This window comes from Mesoplodon bidens (genome assembly GCF_964165515.1).
Source record: "Mesoplodon bidens genome assembly, chromosome: 1".
Classification (NCBI taxonomy): domain Eukaryota; kingdom Metazoa; phylum Chordata; class Mammalia; order Artiodactyla; family Ziphiidae; genus Mesoplodon; species Mesoplodon bidens.
The window spans coordinates 195,153,399-195,175,332 of record NC_138176.1 but is presented as its reverse complement, the minus strand read 5'-3'; the positions used below and the strand labels follow the sequence as shown (position 1 = coordinate 195,175,332).

At 38.5% G+C, this 21,934-nt stretch overlaps 1 protein-coding gene and 1 pseudogene across 2 annotated transcripts in view; one reads left to right on the top strand and one right to left on the bottom strand.

Annotated features, from left to right (window-relative positions):
- LOC308630311 (estradiol 17-beta-dehydrogenase 11-like) overlaps positions 1 to 19,281 on the top strand; it is a gene marked incomplete at both ends in the record, with an annotated part of 29,174 nt that extends 9,893 nt beyond the window's left edge. The window contains 2 exons of the mRNA XM_081258851.1: positions 16,234 to 16,350; positions 19,191 to 19,281. Coding sequence (XP_081114977.1) covers positions 16,234 to 16,350; positions 19,191 to 19,281 — 208 coding nt within the window. The remainder of the gene's footprint in view (positions 1 to 16,233; positions 16,351 to 19,190) is intronic.
- Positions 13,425 to 15,902, bottom strand: LOC308620229 (protein enabled homolog; annotated as a pseudogene). Its single transcript has 2 exons — positions 14,507 to 15,902; positions 13,425 to 14,458 (listed from the first exon to the last, which is right to left on the bottom strand). The product of its transcript is annotated as a protein enabled homolog (transcript).
- Positions 19,282 to 21,934: the final 2,653 nt, after the last annotated feature.

Here is a 21,934-nt window from a genome sequence, read left to right as displayed (position 1 = left end):
TTAAACCTCAAAACAATACTTTGCTTAGAGAGATAAAGTAACTTGACTTAAATTGGCAGAACTGAGATTCAGACTAAACTTTCCTTTTTATGCAGAAGGATAGCCTTCGAGGGAAAAGGAAACAACCTCTAGATGACCAATTCAAAGTAATTTGTATTATATTAATGTTGGAACTTAAATTCTCTTTTAAAGACCTCAAAGATGTAGTTCATTGGTTATATTTACACATCTAACATACTGCAAAGAAACTGGTTTACTGTGTTATAATGCAGCATAATAATATAATGAGTTTATTGGAATTAAGTATAATCAGGTGCTCCAAGTAATTTTTTTGACAGCTAAGAGTTATTTTTGTTAAATAAACTTGGATATCAAGAAATCATCTTATTAAAAGCATTTATTGAAAGCCTACTAGATACCAGGTACCCTACTAGGATACCTAACATAAATTATCTCTAATCTTTAAAACAAGAGGGCTAGATTTGGACCCACACCATTGTTTGCCTACCCCAGCTCTAATCCTTATAACAATCTGCAAGATAAGTTTTACTATGCTCATTTTATGGAGAAAGAAACTGAAACTTGGAGAAATTAAGAAAATTGCCCAAGGTCACACAGTCCCAGAGCTACAGACTAGAATTCTTACCTAGGTCCCTGACCCCAAAAGCCTCATTATTCCTAGCTTTATTTTATTTTATTTATTTATTTATGGCTGCTTTGGGTCTTCATTGCTGCATGCAGGCTTTCTCTAGTTGCGGCAAACGGGGGCTACTCTTCATTGTGATGCGTGGGCTTCTCATTGTGGTGGCTTCTCTTGTTGTGGAGCATGGAGTCTAGGCGCACGGGCTTCAGTAGTTGTGGCACATGGGTTCAGTAGTTGTGGTGCACAGGCTTAGTTGCTCCACAGCATGTGGGATCTTCCTGGCCCAGGGCTCGAACCCATGTTCCCTGCATTGGCAGGTGGATTCATAACCACTGTGCCACCAAGGAAGTCCCTTCTAGCTTTATATTTTTAACATAATTTTTATAAATAATTTTTTTTTTATTTTTGGCAGGGTTGGGTCTTTGTTGCTGCACACGGGCTTTCTCTAGTTGTGGGGAGCAGGGCCTACTCTTCCTTGCAGTGCATAGGCTTCTCATTGCAGTGGCTTCTCTTTGTTGCAGAGCATGGGCTCTAGGCATGTGGGCTTCAATAGTTGTGGCACACGGGCTCAGTAGTTGTGGCTCGCAGGCTCTAGAGTGCAGGCTTAATAGTTGTGGCGCACGGGCTTAGTTGCTCCACAGCATGTGGGATCTTCCCAGACCAGGGCTCGAACCCGTGTTCCCTGCATTGGCAGGCAGATTCTTAACCACTGTGCCACCAGGGAAGTCCTTAATTTCTTTTTTTCACTGAAATATAGCTGATGAACATTATTATGTTAGTTTCAGGTGTAGTATATTGTGGTTTGACATTTACATACATTATGAAATGATCATCATGATAAGTCTCGTAACCATTTGTTCCTATACAAAGTTATTACAATATTATTGATCATATTCCTTATGCTGTATATTACATCGGTATGTCTTATTTATTTTAGAACTGGAGGTTTGTCCAGTTCACCTATTTTGTCCCCACTCCTTCTCCCTCCCCTCTGGCAACCACTTATTTGTTCTCTGTATCTATGAGTCTGTTTTCATTTTATTTTGTTTATTTGTTTGTTTTGTTTTTTAGATTCTACATATAAGTAAAATAATATGGGATTTGTCTTTCTTTGTCTGACTTATTTCACTTAGCATAATACTCTCTAGATCCATTCATGCTGTTGCAAATAGCAAGATTTTTTTAAGGGCTGAGTAATATTCTGTTGTATATATATACCACATTTTCTTTATCCCCTCATCTATTGATGGACACTTAGATTACTTCCATATCTTGGCTATTGTAAATAATGCTGCAGTGAACATTGGTGGGTACTGTTATTGATTTCTAATTTCATCCCACTGTGGTCGAAGAACGTACTTTTTATGATTTCAATATTTTTAAATTTAATGAGATTTGTTTTGTGGCCTAATATATGATCTGTCCTGGAGAATGTTTCTTGTGCCCTTAAGAAGAATACATATTCTACTGTTGTTGGATTAAGTGTTCTATAGACGCTCTTAGGTCCAGTTGATTTATACTGTTGTTCAAGTTTTATATTTCCTTGCTGATCTTCTGTCTAGCTGTTCAATCCATTGTTGCAAGTGGGATTAATGTCTCCAACTCTTACTTTTAAACTGTCCATATCTCCCTTCAATTCGGTTATTTTTTGCTTCATCTATTTTGGGGCTCCCTTATTAGATAAACGAACAATTTTTAGTTAAGTGCTTTTCCCTTAAATAAGTTATTTTTTTCTTTTCTGTTAGTGTATAAATAATGCAGCATAATCTGGATTTATTAGATTAACAATAATTGTATGTTCTGATTCATCCTTTTAAAACGTCTACTCTCCTATATGTAATATACATAACAAAATTTATTTTCTCTAAAAATTTAGTTTTTGTGTGTGTGCTACAGAAAGATATTACTTTTCATTGGCTAGTACCGTAAAAAAAGATGTTATATAAGAAGGTGACAAGTAACATTTGTATAGTATAACTGTATAAGTACTTATATGTACATTTCCCGTTTAACCATCATGTTACCCACAGAGTGCTAAAGCTGGCTTATATTCATTCAGTGACACCATGTTGGTAGCTTGAAATTGGCTATTTTGGTGGGAGTATTTATATCATAGAAACTGGAAAATGCTACAAAACTGGTAATTCTGTCCCCAGGAGAGCCAGTTGTTACACATTTACCAGCATACCACTGCATTATCTCCATTTTTCAGATTAAACATAAAAACAAAAGCCTGAGCTTTAAAGAGTAGAGATGTCATCCCCAAAATTATTCAGCTACTTAAGTGGTAATATTAGATAATCAAACACAGTTCTTCTACCTGAAAGTACTCTTTCTCCCTTCTTATGATCCTACATGGATTCTTCTTCTCAGCCCCAGCAGATTGGCCTGAAGTGATTTGGGATAGTTTCTACAAAATCCGTTACCTACATTTATTTAATAGGATTTGCAACTCTTGTTAAAATTAGACTATCAGGGAATAAAATATTTCCACATACCGATATTTTAATGATTAAGATTTTAGTCTGCCAAGAAATTGAATTTTTTCTGGAAGACTTTTCTTTTGGTCTTTTTAATATCATGATATTGGACAGCCTTTAAGTCTAATGAAGATTCTTCTGACAGAGGCTAAGACCTTAGGTAAAGAAATCAAGTAACTAAGGAAAGTTCAGTAAATGCAACACCATTTGATTGGTAGGTTAGCAAGGCCACAGTGTGAATGAGATAGTATGCGATACTGTTTACACAGGTGTTTGTGAGCTTTAATGGAGTTTGGGGATATTGAAGTCTGGTAGCCATATGCTTGAAAGTGAATTTCCCTCTGAACACTTCTCAAGGCACAAGCATCCTTCAACTTCTAGAGTCACCCTCCTCAGCACCCATTACCTTCTTATCCCACAGGCTAAAGGGCTGCTTAGTCTTCGTCAAGTTTCCATTGCCTTTCATTTCTGCCTCTATTGAGCCAAAAGCCATCGCTTTCATTATTACATTTCCTCTGCAGTGACATCTCCAAGCTTTTCATGTGTAACACTGTTGCATTGGGGTGCTGAGGTGAACACAGTGTTCTAATAAATGACTGACCTATGCTGAGGATGAAAGATTATATCATGTATGTTTTAAGCTCTGCTCTCCTTCATGTATCCAATTATCATGCTCACTTTTTTTTTTTTTTTTTTGTGGAACGCAGGCCTCTCACTGTTGTGGCCTCTCTCGTTGTGGAGCACAGGCTCCGGACGCGCGGGCTCAGCGGCCATGGCTCATGGGCCCAGCCGCTCTGCGGCATTTGGGATCTTCCTGGACTGGGGCACGAACCCGTGTCCCCTGCATCGGCAGGTGGACTCTCAACCACTGCGCCACCAGGGAAGCCCTATCATGCTCACTTTTAAGTACAATACTACACTTTCCAGTTGTCCCAGTTTTACTTTACTACATGTTCTTCTTTCTAAATGAACTATTCTGTATTTGTTCCTAAAGAATCTCATCCAATTTTTTTTGCCTCACTTCTCTCAACTAATGGTACACATTTAAAATCTGCCTCCCCAAAATGTTAGTCACCCAGTTTGGTGACATTAGCAAATTTCATGAATAAATTTGATTATGTATCTTTTTTCTAAGTCATTAAAAAAAATGTTAGGGACTTCCCTTGTGGCGCAGTGTTTAAGAGTCCACCTGCCAATGCAGGGGACACGGGTTCGAGCCTTGGTCTGCGAAGATCCCACGTGCCGCGGAGCAGCTGAGCCCATTCACCACAGCTGCTGAGCCTGTGCTCTAGAGTCCGCGAGCCACAACTGCAGAGGCCCGCGTGCCTGGGGCCCATGCTCTGCAACGAAGAGTGGCCTCCACTCACCGCAACTGGAGAAAGGCCCGCGTGCAGCAACAAGGACCCAACGCAGCCAAAAGTAAATAAATAATTTTTTTAATATTAAAACTCAGGACCATAGCTAGCTCCACACTTGGACCCAGACAAGATGGTCTGAGAGTAGGACTCAGCGCAGACATCGCTTCCTTAGGGAGACCCTCCAATTAGATTAGATCTCCCTGATGTGCACTACGGCTTCTACCCTTTGTTGACGAGGTGTGAAGAGAGTACACACAGGAGGCATCTATTCCTTTTTGGCTGAGACCCGAAATGTGTGAGAACAAAGAAGAGAAAGGAAATCTCTCCCAGCAGCCTCAGAAGCAGCGGATTAAAGCTCCACAATCAACTTGATGTACCCTGCATCTGTGGAATACATGAATAGACAATGAATCATCCCAAATTGAGGAGCCGTGTGGATGAAAGGTTCTTGGTGCTGCAGCCAGGAGCCAGTGCTGTGCCTCTGAGGTGGGAGAGCCAACTTCAGGACACTGGTCCACGAGAGACCTCCCAGCTCCACGTAATGTCAAACGGCAAAAATCTTCCAGAGATCTCCATCTCAACACCAGCACCCAGCTTCACTCAACGACCAGCAAGCTACAGTGCTGGACACCCTATGCCAAACAACTAGCAAGACAGGAACACAACCCCACCCATTAGCAGAGAGGCTGCCTAAAATCATAAAAAGTCCACAGACACTCCAAAACACACCAGCAAACGTGGACCTGCCCACCAGAAAGACAAGATCCAGCCTCATCCACCAGAACACAGGCACTAGTCCCCTCCACCAGGAAGCCTACACAACCCACTGAACCAACCTTAGCCACTGGGGACAGACACCAAAAACAACGGGAATTACGAACCTGCAGCCTGCAAAAAGGAGACCCCAAACACAGTAAGATAAGCAAAATGAGAAGACAGAAAAACACACAGCAGGAGAAGGAGCAAGATAAAAACCCACCAGACCTAACAAATGAAGAGGAAATAGGCATTCTACCTGAAAAAGAATTCAGAATAATGATAGTAAAGATGATCCAAAATCTTGGAAATAGAATAGACAAAATGCAAAAAAACAGTTAACAAGGACTTAGAAGAACAAAAGATGAAACAAGCAATGATGAACAAAACAATAAATGAAATGAAAAATACTCTAGATGGGATCAATAGCAGAATAACTGAGGCAGAAGAACGGATAAGTGACGTGGAAGATGAAATAGTGGAAATAACTACTGCAGAGCAGAAGAAAGAAAAAAGAATGAAAAGAACTGAGGACAGTCTCAGAGACCTCTGGGACAACGTTAAACGCACCAACATTCAAATTATAGGGGTTCCAGAAGAAGAAGAGAAAAAGAAAGGGACTGAGAAAATATTTGAAGAGATTATAGTTGAAAACTTCCCTAATGTGGGAAAGGAAATAGTTAATCAAGTCCAGGAGGCACAGAGAGTCCCATACAGGATAAATCCAAGGAGAAATACGCCAAGACACATATTAATCAAACTGTCAAAAATTAAATACAAAGAAAATATATTAAAAGCAGCAAGGGAAAAACAACAAATAACACACAAGGGAATCCCCATAAGGTTTAACAGCTGATCTTTCAGAAGAAATTCTGCAAGCCAGAAGGGACTGGCAGGACATATTTAAAGTGATGAAGGAGAAAAACCTGCAAGATGACTCTAACCAGCAAGAATCTCATTCAGATTTGATGGAGAAATTAAAACGTTTACAGTCAAGCAAAAGCTGAGAGAGTTCAGCACCACCAAACCAGCTTTACAACAAATGCTAAAGGAACTTCTCTAGGCAAGAAACACAACAGAAGGAAAAGACCTACAATAATGAACCCAAAACAATTAAGGAAATGGGAAAAGGAAAATACATATCGCTAATTACCTTAAATGTAAATGGACTAAATGCTCCCACCAAAAGACACAGGTTGGCTGAATGGATACAGAAACAAGACCCATGTATATGCTGTCTACAAGAGACCCACTTCAGACCTAGAGACACATACAGACTGAAAGTAAGGGGATGGAAAAAGATATTCCATGCAAATGGAAACCAAAAGAAAGCTGGAATAGCAATTCTCATATCAGACAAAATGACTTTAAAATAAAGACTACTAGAAGAGACAAAGAAGGACACTACATAATGATCAAGGGATCGATCCAAGAAGAAGATATAACAATTGTAAATATTTATGCACCCAACATAGGAGCACCTCAATACATAAGGCAAATACTAACAGCCATAAAAGGAGAAATCGACAGTAACACAATCATAGTAGGGGACTTTAACACCCCACTTTCACCAATGGACAGATCATCCAAAATGAAAATAAATAAGGAAACACAAGCTTTAAATGATACATTAAACAAGATGGACTTAATTGATATTTATAGGACATTCCATCCAAAAACAACAGAATACACGTTTTTCTCAAGTACTCATGGAACATTCTCCAGGATAGATCATATCTTGGGTCACAAATCAAGCCTTGGTAAATTTAAGAAAACTGAAATTGTATCAAGTATCTTTTCCAACCACAATGCTATGAGACTAGATATCAATTACAGGAAAAGATCTGTAAAAAATACAAACACATGGAGGCTAAACAATACACTACTTAATAACGAAGTGGTCACTGAAGAAATCAAAGAGGAAATTAAAAAGTACCTGGAAACAAATGACAATGGAGACACGATGACCCAAAACCTATGGGATGCAGCAAAAGCAGTTCTAAGAGGGAAGTTTATAGCAATACAATCTGACCTTAAGAAACAGGAAACATCTCGAATAAACAACCTAACCTTGCACCTAAAGCAATTAGAGAAAGAAGAACAAAAACATCCCAAAGTTAGCAGAAGGAAAGAAATCATAAAAATCAGATCAGAAATAAATGAAAAAGAAATGAAGGAAACGATAGCAAAGATCAATAAAACTAAAAGCTGGTTCTTTGAGAAGATAAACAAAATTGATAAACCATTAGCCAGACTCATCAAGAAAAAAAGGGAGAAGACTCAAATCAATAGAATTAGAAATGAAAAAGGAGAAGTAACAAGTGACACTGCAGAAATACAAAAGATCATGAGAGATTACTACAAGCAACTCTATGCCAATAAAACGGACAACCTGGAAGAAATGGACAAATTCTTAGAAAAGCACAACCTGCCAAGATTGAATCAGGAAGAAATAGAAAATATGAACAGACCAATCACAAGCACTGAAATTGAAACTGTGATAAAAAACCTTCCAACAAACAAAAGCCCAGGACCAGATGGCTTCACAGACGACTTCTATCAAGCATTTAGAGAAGAGCTAACACCTATCCTTCTGAAACTCTTCCAAAATATAGCAGAGGGAGGAACACTCCCAAACTCATTTTACGAGGCCACCATCACCTTGATACCAAAACCAGACAAGGATGTCACAAAGAAAGAAAACTACAGGCCAATATCACTGATGAACATAGATGCAAAAATCCTCAACAAAATACTAGCAAACAGAATCCAACAGCACATTAAAAGGATCATACACCATGATCAAGTGGGGTTTATTCCAGGAATGCAAGGATTCTTCAATATATGCAAATCAATCAACGTGATACACCATATTAACAAACTGAAGGAGAAAAACCATATGATCATCTCAATAGATGCAGAGAAAGCTTCCGACAAAATTCAACACCCATTTATGATAAAAACCCTGCAGAAAGTAGGCATAGAGGGAACTTTCCTCAACATAATAAAGGCCATATATGACAAACCCACAGCCAGCATCATCCTCAATGGTGAAAAACTGAAACCATTTCCGCTAAGATCAGGAACAAGACAAAGTTGCCCACTCTCACCACTCTTATTCAACCTAGTTTTGGAAGTTTTAGCCACAGCAATCAGAGAAGAAAAGGAAATAAAAGGAATCCAAATCGGAAAAGAAGAAGTAAAGCTGTCACTGTTTGCAGATGACATGATACTATACATAGAGAATCCTAAAGATGCTACCAGAAAACTACTAGAGCTAATCAATGAATTTGGTAAAGTTGCAGGATACAAAATTAATGCACAGAAATCTCTGGCATTCCTATATACTAATGATGAAAAATCTGAAAGTGAAATCAAGGAAACACTCCCATTTACCATTGCAACAAAAAGAATAAAATATCTAGGAATAAACCTACCTAAGAAGACAAAAGACCTGTATGCAGAAAATTATAAGACACTGATGAAAGAAATTAAAGATGATACAAATAGATGGAGAGATATACTATGTTCTTGGATTGGAAGAATCGACATTGTGAAAATGACTCTACTACCCAAAGCAATCTACAGATTCAATGCAATCCCTATCAAACTACCACTGGCATTTTTCACAGAACTAGAACAAAAATTTTCACAATTTATATGGAAATACAAAAGACCCTGAATAGCCAAAGCAATCTTGAGAAAGAAAAAAGGAGCTGGAAGAATCAGGCTCCCTGACTTCAGACTATACTACAAAGCTACAGTAATCAAGACAGTATGGTACTGGCACAAAAACAGAAAGATAGATCAATGGAACAGGATAGAAAGCCCAGAGATAAACCCACGCACATATCGTCACCTTATCTTTGATAAAGGAGGCAGGAATGTACAGTGGAGAAAGGACAGCCTCTTCAATAAGTGGTGCTGGGAAAACTGGACAGGGACATATGAAAGTATGAGATTAGATCACTTCCTAACACCATACACAAAAATAAGCTCATAATGGATTAAAGACGTAAATGTAAGGCCAGACACTATCAAACTCTTAGAGGAAAACATAGGCAGAACACTCTATGACATAAATCACAGCAAGGTCCTTTTTGACCCACCTCCTAGAGAAATGGAAATAAAGACAAAAATAAACACATGGGACCTAATGAAACTTAAAAGCTTTTGAACAGCAAAGGAAACCATAAGCAAGACCAAAAGACAACCCTCAGAATGGGAGAAAATATTTGCAAATGAAGCAACTGACAAAGGATTAATCTCCAAAATTTATAAGCAGCTCATGCAGCTCAATAACAAAAAAACAAACAAGCCAATCCAAAAATGGGCAGAAGACCTAAATAGACATTTCTCCACAGAAGATATACGGACTGCCAACAAACACCTGAAAGAATGCTCAACATCTTTAATCATTAGAGAAATGCAAATCAAAAGTACAATGAGATATCATCTCACACCAGTCAGAATGGCCATCATCAAAAAATCTAGAAACAATAAATGCTGGAGAGCGTGTGGAAAAAAGGGAACACTCTTGCACTGCTGGTGGGAATGTGAATTGGTACAGCCACTATGGAGAACAGTATGGAGGTTCCTTAAAAAACGAAAAATAGAACTACCGTATGACCCAGCAATCCCACTATTGGGCATATATCCTGAGAAAACCATAAGTCAAAAAGAGTCATGTACCAAAATGTTCATTGCAGCCCTATTTACAATAGCCCGGAGATGGAAACAACCTAAGTGTCCATCATCGGATGAATGGGTAAAGAAGATGTGGCACATATATACAATGGAATATTACTCAGCCATAAAAAGAAATGAAACTGAGCTATTTGTAATGAGGTGGATAGACCTAGACTCTGTCATACAGAGTGAAGTAAGTCAGAAAGAGAAAGACAAATACCGTATGCTAACACATACATATGGAACTTAAGAAGAAAAAAAAATGTCATGAAGAACCTAGGGGTAAGACAGGAATAAAGACACAGACCTACTAGAGAATGGACTTGAAGATATGGGGAGGGGGAAGGGTAAGCTGTGACAAAGCGAAAGAGAGGCATGGACATATATACACTACTAAACGTAAGGTAGATAGCTAGTGGGAAGCAGCCGTATAGCACAGGGAGATCAGCTCGGTGCTTTGTGACCACCTGGAGGAGTGGGATAGGGAGGGTGGGAGGGAGATGCAAGAGGGAGGGGATATGGGAACATATGTATATGTATAACTGATTCACTTTGTTATAAAGCAGAAACTAACACACCATTGTTAAGCAATTATACTCCAATAAAGATGTAAAAAAAAAAAAAAACAACTCAGGACCACCTCTTGTGCAACTCCATCCTAAGTACCCTTATTCTAACACCCAGATAACAGAGGCCACTTTTTAGGTACTACTTGCTACTCAATAGTACATATACCAGGATGATTACATAGTAAAGATGTAACATGGGACTAAGTAAGAAAGCTGAAAATGAAATCAAGATCTAATAAATATAAGGGTTACATACGGAGATCAAGGACTTAGAGCTGAGCATATTCCTATATTTTAATTACTCTGATACTCTAGAAATTGTTCATTAAATAGTCTTAATAGGATAATAAAACTTGTATAATGGCATCTGACTTCTTTTCCAAGAGTTCTAGAAATTTAAAAGTGAAATTTGTCAGTCCTAATCTAGCTAAATTATTTTTGAGTCCTAGTTACTCCTATAGTTCTCATTTGCAATATAGGGACTATAGTATCTCCTTCATAGGGTTGTTGGAAAACTTTAGTGAGATAATTTATGTAGATTGTTTAACACAGTGTGCAGTACATGATAAGCACTAAATAAATGGTTTTGTTTTTGTTTGGTTTTTTTATATACTGCAATTTTATTTCAATCACACAAATGAAGTTAGCATGTAGGAAATTTAAATGAAACAGTACAGTAAAAATAGCAGAGAACCAAAAATTCTAATAAGGAAGTACACCTAAAGCATGAGAATTCAACATTCATTAGTGTTTCATCTTCAGTTTTGATTGACACTTGATGCTTGCAAATTTTGAGACAAACTTTGAGATCATGATGACTATTCTGAAGAGATTTCAGCACCAGCACTAAGATTTGTGCATTCAGTTGGTTTGCAGTTGACTTGTTAGCCATTTACATAGTGTATAGTACAGATTTGTCACAGGTCAGATCACAGTGTTGAAAGAAAGAAGTACCTTCCTGTAATTAGAAAGGATCCCCTAAACTGCACTCAGCTTAAGACATCCAATGTACAACAGCACGAAAACCATCATAATATTGTGGCTCCAAGGAATATAGTTTTGATAAGGAAAATAACCTAAGCTTCTGTTTCCCATTTTAATTACTGAAATCTCTAACAATGACAAAACTGTCACATAGGACAGTAAATGTATACAGTAACTCAATCAAACTTCTTGGAAAGAACACATTTAGCAATCTGGGATAATGCAGAACGACAGGAAATAAAACATGATTCAACACTGGTTCTTTTTGTCATTTTACACAGACATCATGTTAATATTAGACCAAGGCACAAAACGTTTAGTGCATAAACCAGTTTCTTTTTTAAGATCTAGCATTTTTACCATAGTCTTTTACCTTACTTTGGACCACTTGTACCCAGTACTCTATCCTACTATAGACTGTTTAACTTAATCAACAAAATCAAGAGTGATTTCTGACCACATTTATGGGGGACATAAACATTTGTATCATCAAAGGGTTTGCATAACCAAAAGTACAATAATAAAGATGAAAATGCCTCCTATTTCTTTTAGAAAGTAGTACTTCATAAGCTTGCCTGCATCTTTAATGTCTTCACTATTGGATGACAATGAATAGTTGATAGAAAAAAAGAACTATATACTTGAATTATGATAGCTTATCCATCACAGATCTAAAAATGAAATTTCTACAGAAACAAGAACTATTTTAACAAGGGAAAAAAATTCCCTCATTCAAACCTCTTTGAGTGGTAATGGCTGCAAACTTGCAGCACTTAGAATTCTAACTACGCTATCAACAAGTTCTGTCTTACAAACTTAGATTAAGAAATCTAGAAAGCAAATGAAAGTGGATTATTTCTTCAAAATTTTAGTAAAACTACTGATAAAGGTTTCAAAGCAAATATGGCACATAACAACTCAAGCATAAATCAAGATGGAGAGCCCGGAGAATTTTGATTTCCTAAAATTTCAAAAAATTCTATCATCGCAACATACAGGATTTCTCCCCTATTTTAATCTTAGAAGTTTCAAAGAAAAGGGAGTGGATAACATACACACACGTGAGTGCCCACACAAACACGCACTCACACACACGGTGGTGAGTATCTAGTTCCTTCTTCCCACCACCTAAGTCTCACTTTATTTATTAAAAGAAAATTATGCGGGGACCCCCCCTTGTTTTCCCTTTATCTAATGATTTCTGTGACCTTAATTGCTGCCATCATTGTTACTTTTCTAGTATTTCAACATAACAAGATTCAAAAGCAGCTTTGTAGTCAGGAATGTGTACCTGAACACCTGTATAACTGCAGGGTGCCTAGGTAATAACTGCCAAATTCAGGGATGGAACTTTTGAGTTCCACAGTAAGATGTAATTCATGTGAAGCTCAGAATCATGTTTCAGACCTTTGAACTTACTCAAGTTAAAATACAAATAGCTGGGCTTCCCTGGTGGCGCAGTGGTTGAGAGCCCGCCTGCCGATGCACGGGACACGGGTTCATGCCCCGGTCCGGGAAGATCCCACATGCCACGGAGCAGCTGGGCCCGTGAGCCATGGACGCTGAGCCTGCGTGTCCGGAGCCTGTGCTCTGCAACGGGAGAGGCCACAACAGTGAGAGGCCCCCGTACCACACACACACAAAAAAAAACAAAAAACAAATACAAATAGCTGAAGACATGATGTAAAAGATTAAGTACTTGGTGCTGTTAACATATTTACCAATAAAAGTCACAAAATATTCCTCATTATTATTCATGCAGGTAACTGAGAACGAAGATAGTGCAGAAATTAACTTTAAATAAAAAAGTATTCCTTCCCTTCCTCCCGCTCCCCTATACTCTACAAAATGTTTTCCCTGCGACTAGGCCTTGAAAAGGCCACTACATATTAGTTTGACATGCATTACCGTCTGCAATTTAAAAAGCTGATTTTGTGGTGTTGTAATTACATTATAAAAATGTCCACATGCATAAATCTAAAAAAGGTTGAAAACCTACAGTAAATCTACAATATACTGTTTTACATTTGACCACTGGTTTGTGTTATGTAGGAGTCACAGATTTGGTAAAGCATTGTAACAATTTAGGAAGGCATCTAAATCTTTAAATTCTGGACAAATTTTATGTTTGAATCTACAAAATTGCATGAAGGCTAAACTCGAGAGACTTCCTATCATTCTAAAATTCCTCACTCCAAACAAATCATTTTTAGGACACTTTCTTATAAATATCACCCTTTGAAAGCACATACAATTCCATTTGTTCCACATTTTATGATTTTAACCTACATAGGGCTGAACTCAATTATTTATGGAATATCAAATATGATAGGAAGACAAACCTGAGAGAAACATTTACAATAAAATAGCATAACTTGCTAAATTCCTCATCACCATCCTCTGAAAAAAATTTCTCAAGCCTTTCTCCTCTTTATTTTAGCAATGGATTGTGGAAAATGTGCGATTTTCTCTTGACATGAAAATATTTCAATGCACGGTGATCTTGCCTGACAAATTCAGTATTTTCTGCATAACTGATACAGGAACTCCTATACGACTCTCTTCCATCGTGTTGTAAAGGTCAGAAAAAAGCAGCAAAATGGGAGGGAAATAGCTTACCACCAGAGTAATAATGCCTGAAGTCTTTCAAAGTATGCTGGTTTTTCCCTCCTTCCGACTGTTGGTCTCCCTTTTCTTCTTACAGCTCACAAAATGTAAGGGTTTTGTTGTTAACACAGTTGTTCTTTGTAGGGTTTTTTTTCCTTTCTCCAGATTAAAGTCCTGTCTCTCCTTAGTTTGATTCTCTATGCAGTATTTGACTTGCTCAGTTCCTGCCTGGTTGCATCAATGAGCTCTTCTTTTAGCTTAGTTAATTCTTTTCTCATTTCATCTAAAATGTCCTGCTTCAGTCTGTCATAGTCCAGTCCCTCCATCTGGACTCTGTTGGCACTGGGCTGTGACAAGGGCACAGATTTTGGTCTGTGTAATGAATCATAGGGCCTGTTGTCAAAAACAACCTGATTTTACCTTGGAGAATCCCATCTGGAAATAACAGGTGACTTGCTGCCACTCATTGTATTTGTTCTTTCCCAAGGTTTTCTTGTCGGTTCAGGTGTACTTGTTGAAGAGGTCTTAGAAGTTACAGGCTCTGAATCTTCATTTTTGTCCTCGTTTTGTTCTGTTTCTATTGTTGATCCCTTTTTTAGCAATTCTTCTCCTCCTGGCCAGCAGGGCACTCGTTTCTTCCATTAATACCCTCTAATGGAAGGGGTCCATTTCCACCACCCGTATCTGTTTTAGAGGAGGCCGAATTCACACCAATGGTATTCCCTCCACCTGGGAAGGAGGCGTCCTCCATCCGTGACACTTTCCTAAGTTTTGCTCTAGCAATTGCAACTGCAAGTCCAGTTAAAGGGCCACGGTCTTCAGACATGGATCCCGAAAAAACTCCAGTTGCAGGGAGGGGAGGAGCAGGAGGTGGGGGGGAGGGGGGTACCTGACTAGGAAGAGGTGGTGGAGGAGGCGGAGGGGGGGCCCTGAGGACGGAAGTGGAGGGGGTGGAGGGGGCCCTGGGGGCGGAGGGAGCATGGCTGATGCCTGGGCTGGACCTGGTGGGAGTGGAGGAGGGGGTGGAGGTGCAGGTGGTCCCAAGACAATGCCCTGTTGGGCTGGAGATTCCGCGGCTGAGAGGCTGCCTGCGAGCCTGGCTCAGAAGCAGAGGAGTCGTCTCCACAGAGGCAGGGGCAGCGGCATTTGCCAGTCTTGGCTCTCGCTCCCATTCCAGCTGCTCCCTTTCTAGCTGCTCTTGCCGCTCTCTTTCTGGCCTTTCCCAGTCCGACCTCTCCAGCCTCTCCCACTCCAGACAATCCTGACATTCCCTTTCTTGTCTCTCTCTCCAGCTGCTCCTGTTTTAGTCGCTCCCTCTCCAGCCTTTCCCTTTCTAACCTCTCCCTCTCCAGTCTCTCCGTTTCCATTCTTTCTCTCTCCAGCCTTTCCTGCTCCAGCTCCTTTTGTCGTTGCTGTTCTTGTAGTTGCCTTCTTTGAATTTCCAGTTCTTCTTGTGATGGGCCATTCTGAACTTGGGCAGGTGAATTTTGTCAAGGCAATATTGGCCCTGTTTCCTGTGAATTCAACACTTCTAAGGCATGCGTCATGGCACTTGTGAAGACATTGGCATCTTCTTTGCTGCCAAAGTTGAGACCAGACACCTGTCTAGCAACCCTTTAAGAATGGCACAATTTATCACCACCTGATGGTCCTCAATCTTCTCGTCCACCACTCTGAATGTGCTGTTGCCTGTATGATGATATATATGAACTCTGCTGAACCCGGTTGAACCACCAGCTGGCACCCACTTTTTATTGGCATCATCATAAACCATCACAGCAGCTCTTGCCTGACAGATACTCTGTTCACGTCTCATTGTGCTTTCTTCTTTATGCCTTTAGATGTAGAAGATTTTTGTAGGTTCCAGTCTTTTTTATCGATAGTTCAGATGTTAGTTGTGGTTTTGGTGTGTTTATGAGAGGAAGTAAGCACAAGGTCCTTCCACGCCACCATCTTGAAAGACTCCTCCTGTTTTTGTTATTATTAATGCTAAAACAGCTATCATTTTTGAGCATCTGTGTTGGGCTAGATGCTACAAGTCAGTTATGTTATGGTTTGTATGGTAACTTAACTTACTCCCTTAGCACCAAATCAAAGCTAAAAAGTCATTGAAATGTTTTGTTTCTGAAGACTGCTTCTGATTTCAGTTTGGGACCCACCCTGGAACCCGAGGCAGTGGTAAACAAGCTGGTAGATCGGATCCTGACTGAGCAGAAAATCATCTTTATCCCATCTTCTATAAGCTTTTTAACAGTGGTGGAAAGGTAAGCCACAGTGATGTTTGTCAGCATTATAAATAAAGGTTATCTATTACATGTTTTTACTCAGATTTAAAACCAGGCATTTGATAAAAGTACAATTAAATGTAATTAAATTAATAAAAATAATAGGCTTAAAGAATCCATCCATTTTTACAACCACATGTGTTAATCATTCAAGCAAGATTGGTATAGCAGTTGGGTAAAGGAACTGAATAATTTCCATATGTTTTTAAAGTTTTTTGTATTTTTTTTTGAAGAAAGAAATTTGTATAATTCTGGAAGTCCTGTCTTATAAATGAATGCATATGAAGGAGGATAGTTTTTAAGCATTATTACATAATGGAATTATGGGACAATGATTTTGGAGGAGACCATAGTCAGGTTTTAGATATTCATTTAAATATACAACAGATAATCACTGAGCTCTTACTTTGTGCAAAATTATACTGAAGCATAGGTATTGCTAAATAATCTTTTATAATTTTAGAGACCCTTGAGCCTTGCTACTTCAGATGTGGTCCATGGACCAGCAGCATCAGCATCACCTGGGAATTTGTTGGAAATGCAGAGTCTCCTGATTTCCTGAATCAGAATTTGTATTTTAATATGACCCACAGGTGATTGTATGCATATTCAAATTTGAGAAACATTTCTTGGGAGCAGTAGCTCTCAACTTTGGTGCCCACTGGAATTCACCTGGGATTTTAAAAAATGCTAATGCCTGATACCTGCTCCCAAGATTCTGATCTAAATGGTCTGATCTAAATGGTCTGTGGCCTGGTCTCTGAGGGATACAACCTTCTAAGTGCTTCTAATGTACAGCCAAGATTGGAAACTGCTGGTTTAAAGACTGTCTCATCATAGCACATTACCCTATTACTTTTCTGGGAGGAAGGCTGTGTGGCAGTGAGTCTGGTCAGGGTAAAGTGAAGAGGTGCCTTTGGTCAGGAAAAGAAAAAAAACCTCCTCCTGTCTGTCCCTAAAGTCAGGCTTCCCCGACATGGATCACTTGGGAAGTCAATTTTAAAAATAGGGCTTCCCTGGTGGCTCAGTGGTTGAGAGTCCACCTGCTGATGCAGGGGACGTGGGTTCGTGCCCCGGTCCGGGAGGATCCCACATGCCCCGGAGCGGCTGGGCCTGTGAGCCATGGCTGCTGAGCCTGCGCATCCGGAGCCTGTGCTCCACAACGGGAGAGGCCACAGCAGTGAGAGGCCTGCGTAGTGCAAAAAAATAAAAATAAAAATAAATTAAAAAATAGAAAAATCTCACCTCTAGAGATTTTAATATAGGATGTTTGAATTGGGATCCAGGAATCTCTATTTTAACAAGCAACTGTCACAGGCATTTGGTTCAAAGATCATACTTTGAGAACTACTGACCTAAAGCCTTAAAAAAAAAATTCAGGAGATCAAAAGCATTAAGTGGCTTGTGTCAGGCTTTTTAGCCCCTTCTTCTAGGAACTATGGTTGAAACTACCTTAAAGGTTTAGGTAGTAAAGCTCAAGGATCTTCTTGGTGAATAAATGAATTAAAACCTGTGAAGTGTTTCACATTTGACTTGTCACATTATGTAAGCTCTCGTTGATCACAGTCCTTTAGAAGGTAACTCTCTGAGGGAAGGAATTTTGCCTGGTTTTCATCACTATATCCTCGCACTTTGAAGAGTTGATGGACACATAGGAGGCACCAAAATGTTTGTTAATTAAATAAAGATTACCTAGACCTTTAACATAGAGACTCACAGTTTGTGTTCTGGAGTTAGATGAAGTTGTGTTTTTCTGACTTGCTCGCTACATGAACATGGATGAGTTATCTAACTTCTTTGAAGCTCAGTTTCTTCATGGAGACAACAAGTCTTTATAGGGCTGTGAGGAATAAACAAAATAATACATTTAAAATATTCAGTATACTATATTATATAAGTAATATAATATATACTATATATAGTATATATGTTGTATATGCTATAAAATATTATAGTATATTATAAGTAATAAATGTTATGCACTACTATCATTGTAATTATCACTGTTATTAATATTGCCCTGATTTTCCTCCGACTATGAATGTTTGGTGCTCAATTTCCAAACCTTATTTTAATGCCATCTAAGCAGATATCTGTATATAGTTACACTGACTTACATATTCTGTTTAGTTTCTCTCAGACTCATTGGAATGTGACAAGTTCCTCAAAATTCTTAAGTATAGGGTGGGGAGAAAAAAATTAAACCTACTATGTGTCCATCACCGTTTAAGGCACTTATGGTAACACACTGATTCTTCACAAGAACACTCTGGGGTATGTGTTAACTCTTTCGTTTACATGTAAGGAATTTAAACCCTTTTGTTAACTTGTTCAGCATTATGCTCAAAATCAAGTATACTGTTTGCATTTTCTTTTAGCAATTCTGCTTCCAGAACTGGAAGCAGAATTAGTGGAACATTTTAATAGTTTCTGGATTATAAAGTATAAAATTATTTCCTATTCATATTTCCTTTCCAATATCAGGTTTCTTTTCTAAGAGCCTTTAGCATCTGAACTATTCAGTTCTATACACCTTGTATCTTAGATCTTTTGACGAATATTCAAGTATATTTATTTTGAAGACTAAATCTTTCAAGTCACTCCTACCCTAAAGAAGGCTAAACTTCCTTCCTTTTCCTTTTCAAAAGGAAATGGATTTCATTGGAAAGAACATACAATAGTGACTCAGAGTAAATGTTCTTAATCTTATTTAAGATGAACATGGACAAGATATATGATAAATATAAGTATTCTTAAAGATATTTTACAAATGTACTTAATATTAATTTCCTAATGATTTTCATGTATCTTTCTTTTAAGATCCTTCCTGAGCATTTCCTGGCAATTTTAAAACGAAAGATTGATGTTAGGTTTGATGCAGTTATTGGATATAAAATGAAAGAAAAATAAGTGCTTGATCTTTTGAAAACTGATTTACAAAGTTTAAGTTGATTTCATCTAATATTAATCAGAATTTTAATGTTTGGACTTCTGCTTTTCCTAATTACCTTTTTTTCTTCAACACGACCTTTTGAGGTTCTGGCAGGTCCTAATTTCATATAATACACAGAAATAGATTAGGAACTGATTTTGTGAAAAAATGAAGAAAAAGAGAAACAGTTTTACAATAATTCCCAAGATTTTGTGGCTCATTGAAGGCTCTGCAAGGTTTGTACTAAAAATATTTAAGATATATTTTTATTTTTAATTACACTTAAATTTTATATAATTCACATTTCCTTTTCTATTCTACATCAAAATGGAAACTTCAAACTCGCTAAATACAATGAAGGACTATATCTAATGGTATTTCATAATGAATCTCATGTGATATAAGAACTATTGCTCAAACATTCCAGCCTACACATTACTACTGTTTTCTGAGAAATACCTCACATTCCAATGCCAAACATTTCAACACAAGGAAATTAGAGATGAACACGTGTTGCAAGGATAAAAGCATCATTGGGATTTGAGGCAGAGAATTGGGAGAATGTACCCATAAGTAGCAACAATAATAAATGGATCAAACTTAAACTTTTGGTGTTTCTATCTTTTTATTTTGAACAGAACGTAGCTTAACCTTCAAATGAAAGGGAAATGGATTATGTGATCAAGGTCTTTTTCTTTTTCTCTTTTAGTATCTGGAAATCTGTTTAAGGAAAGTTATACTACAGATTCTGTAACATATAAGTAAATTTCATCTGAAGGTATTTCTACAATAAATTTCTCCCTCTTTCCCATCAACTAACTTCTTCTAATATGGAGAATCAGAATTAAATGTAGAATATACATCAAAATGTGTATTCTACATTTAGTTGACGTAAATACATATCAGAGTCAAAAATGCCTGCTTTCCAGGGACTTTCCTGGTGGTCCAGCGGTTAAGACTCTTGTGTTTTCATTGCAGGGGGTACGGGTTCGACTAAGATCCTGAATGCCACATGGTGCAGCCAAAAAAAAAAAAAGGTCTGCTTTCCAAAACATCATTATATTGAATATTGTAACTTGGAGTCCTCTCCATACTTTAGTTCTACTAGAGTATCTGTGAATCGCCAGTGTTTATGGATTTACCTAGACCCTATTATGTTAGCAGAGAATGACACTAGAAGATGGAGAGTCCGTTATAGTCATCTTCTAACTCATTTTGAAACAGATTGTTTATTCTTTTGATTAAGTTATACCTATTCCAGCTTGTCAAGTGGCAAGTTTCAATAGGCTAGGAGAAAGCCTTTAGTGAAACTTCAGTAAAATAACTGAGGCCCAAAATGTATGGACAACTTTCCTCTTTTCACAATAAACTTGCTTTGGCTCTTAACACACTTCCCTAAAATTAGCACTTGGATGAATTTTGGCATTGACCATTGTGAGAAATAAGTACTACTTCTCTCTTTTGCAAGGTACTTCTTGGATATTATGCTAACTCTGAACCCACTTCTCAATAGTTTAATGGGAAAATCCGTCTCAGCCATCAACCGTGCTACTTGTAAGGGTCACACCAAAATCAGAGAGGCTTACATTGTTTTCAGGTAAATTCAGAAAGACTCCCAATTGTCAACTGTCATGGTACCCTGTGGTCCTAAACTAGGACCTTGAAGACCGATGGCTCTCTCCTTTGCAGGGTACAGAAATCCTGACTGTGGCAGTGAGCCACCCTCCCTGGACACACTCTAAAGCCTTCTTCTGAGCCCTTGCTATCATGCTGGGGCTCTGCCATAGGACTGCTGAGGCTCACCAGCCTCTCTCCTATTCCCTTTGAGAATATTCCCATGCTTGCTTCAGAAACACTCTTCCCCGCCCCTGCCCCCATGCCACCATTCTCACTTGCCAGAAATCTACACTTTTTAATGGAAATGAGGGTTAGAAAGAGTGGGGAATCAGACCAAAGAAAAGGGTTAAAACTGACCCTCAGTACCTTCTCAACACCAACCTGGCTAGTGAGTAAACGGCCAATAAGTATTTTACAGTGGGGAAGGGGAGCAATTAAGAGCCTCCTCTCCCAGGCTGGGTGATAGATTTACCTCCTTGGACAATTCTGTGTGTGTGACATCATTATCCCCATTTCAAAGATGAGATAACTATAGCCCAGGGAAGTTCACCAAACACGTAAAATCACATGGCTACTTAGAAGTCAAGCTCAGGATTTGAACCCACGTTTGCTGACCTCACTATCCTACAGCCTCAGTGGAATTCTTGGAGAGTTGAACCATCACCCTATACAACCTCTACTTTTACCCAAGCTTTCCTTTATGTTTAAACAATATTCCAAAATCAGCCAATGAAAATCTCTGATGGCAATTGAAGCTATTCAATCTGGGATTATTTTAAAGTAGAATAAAATACTATAATGCAGATGCCCAATTATTCCACCTAAAGAAAATCCAACCAGGCCTGGCCCCAAATCACCATAGTCTAAAGTTTCCTGAAATTGGGAATTCCCTGGTAGTCCAGTGTTTACAACTCTTTGCTTTCACTGCCAAGGGTGCAGGTTCAATCCCTAGTTGGGGAACTAAGGTCCCACAAGCCACATAGATAGATAGACAGAGAGATAGATGATAGATAG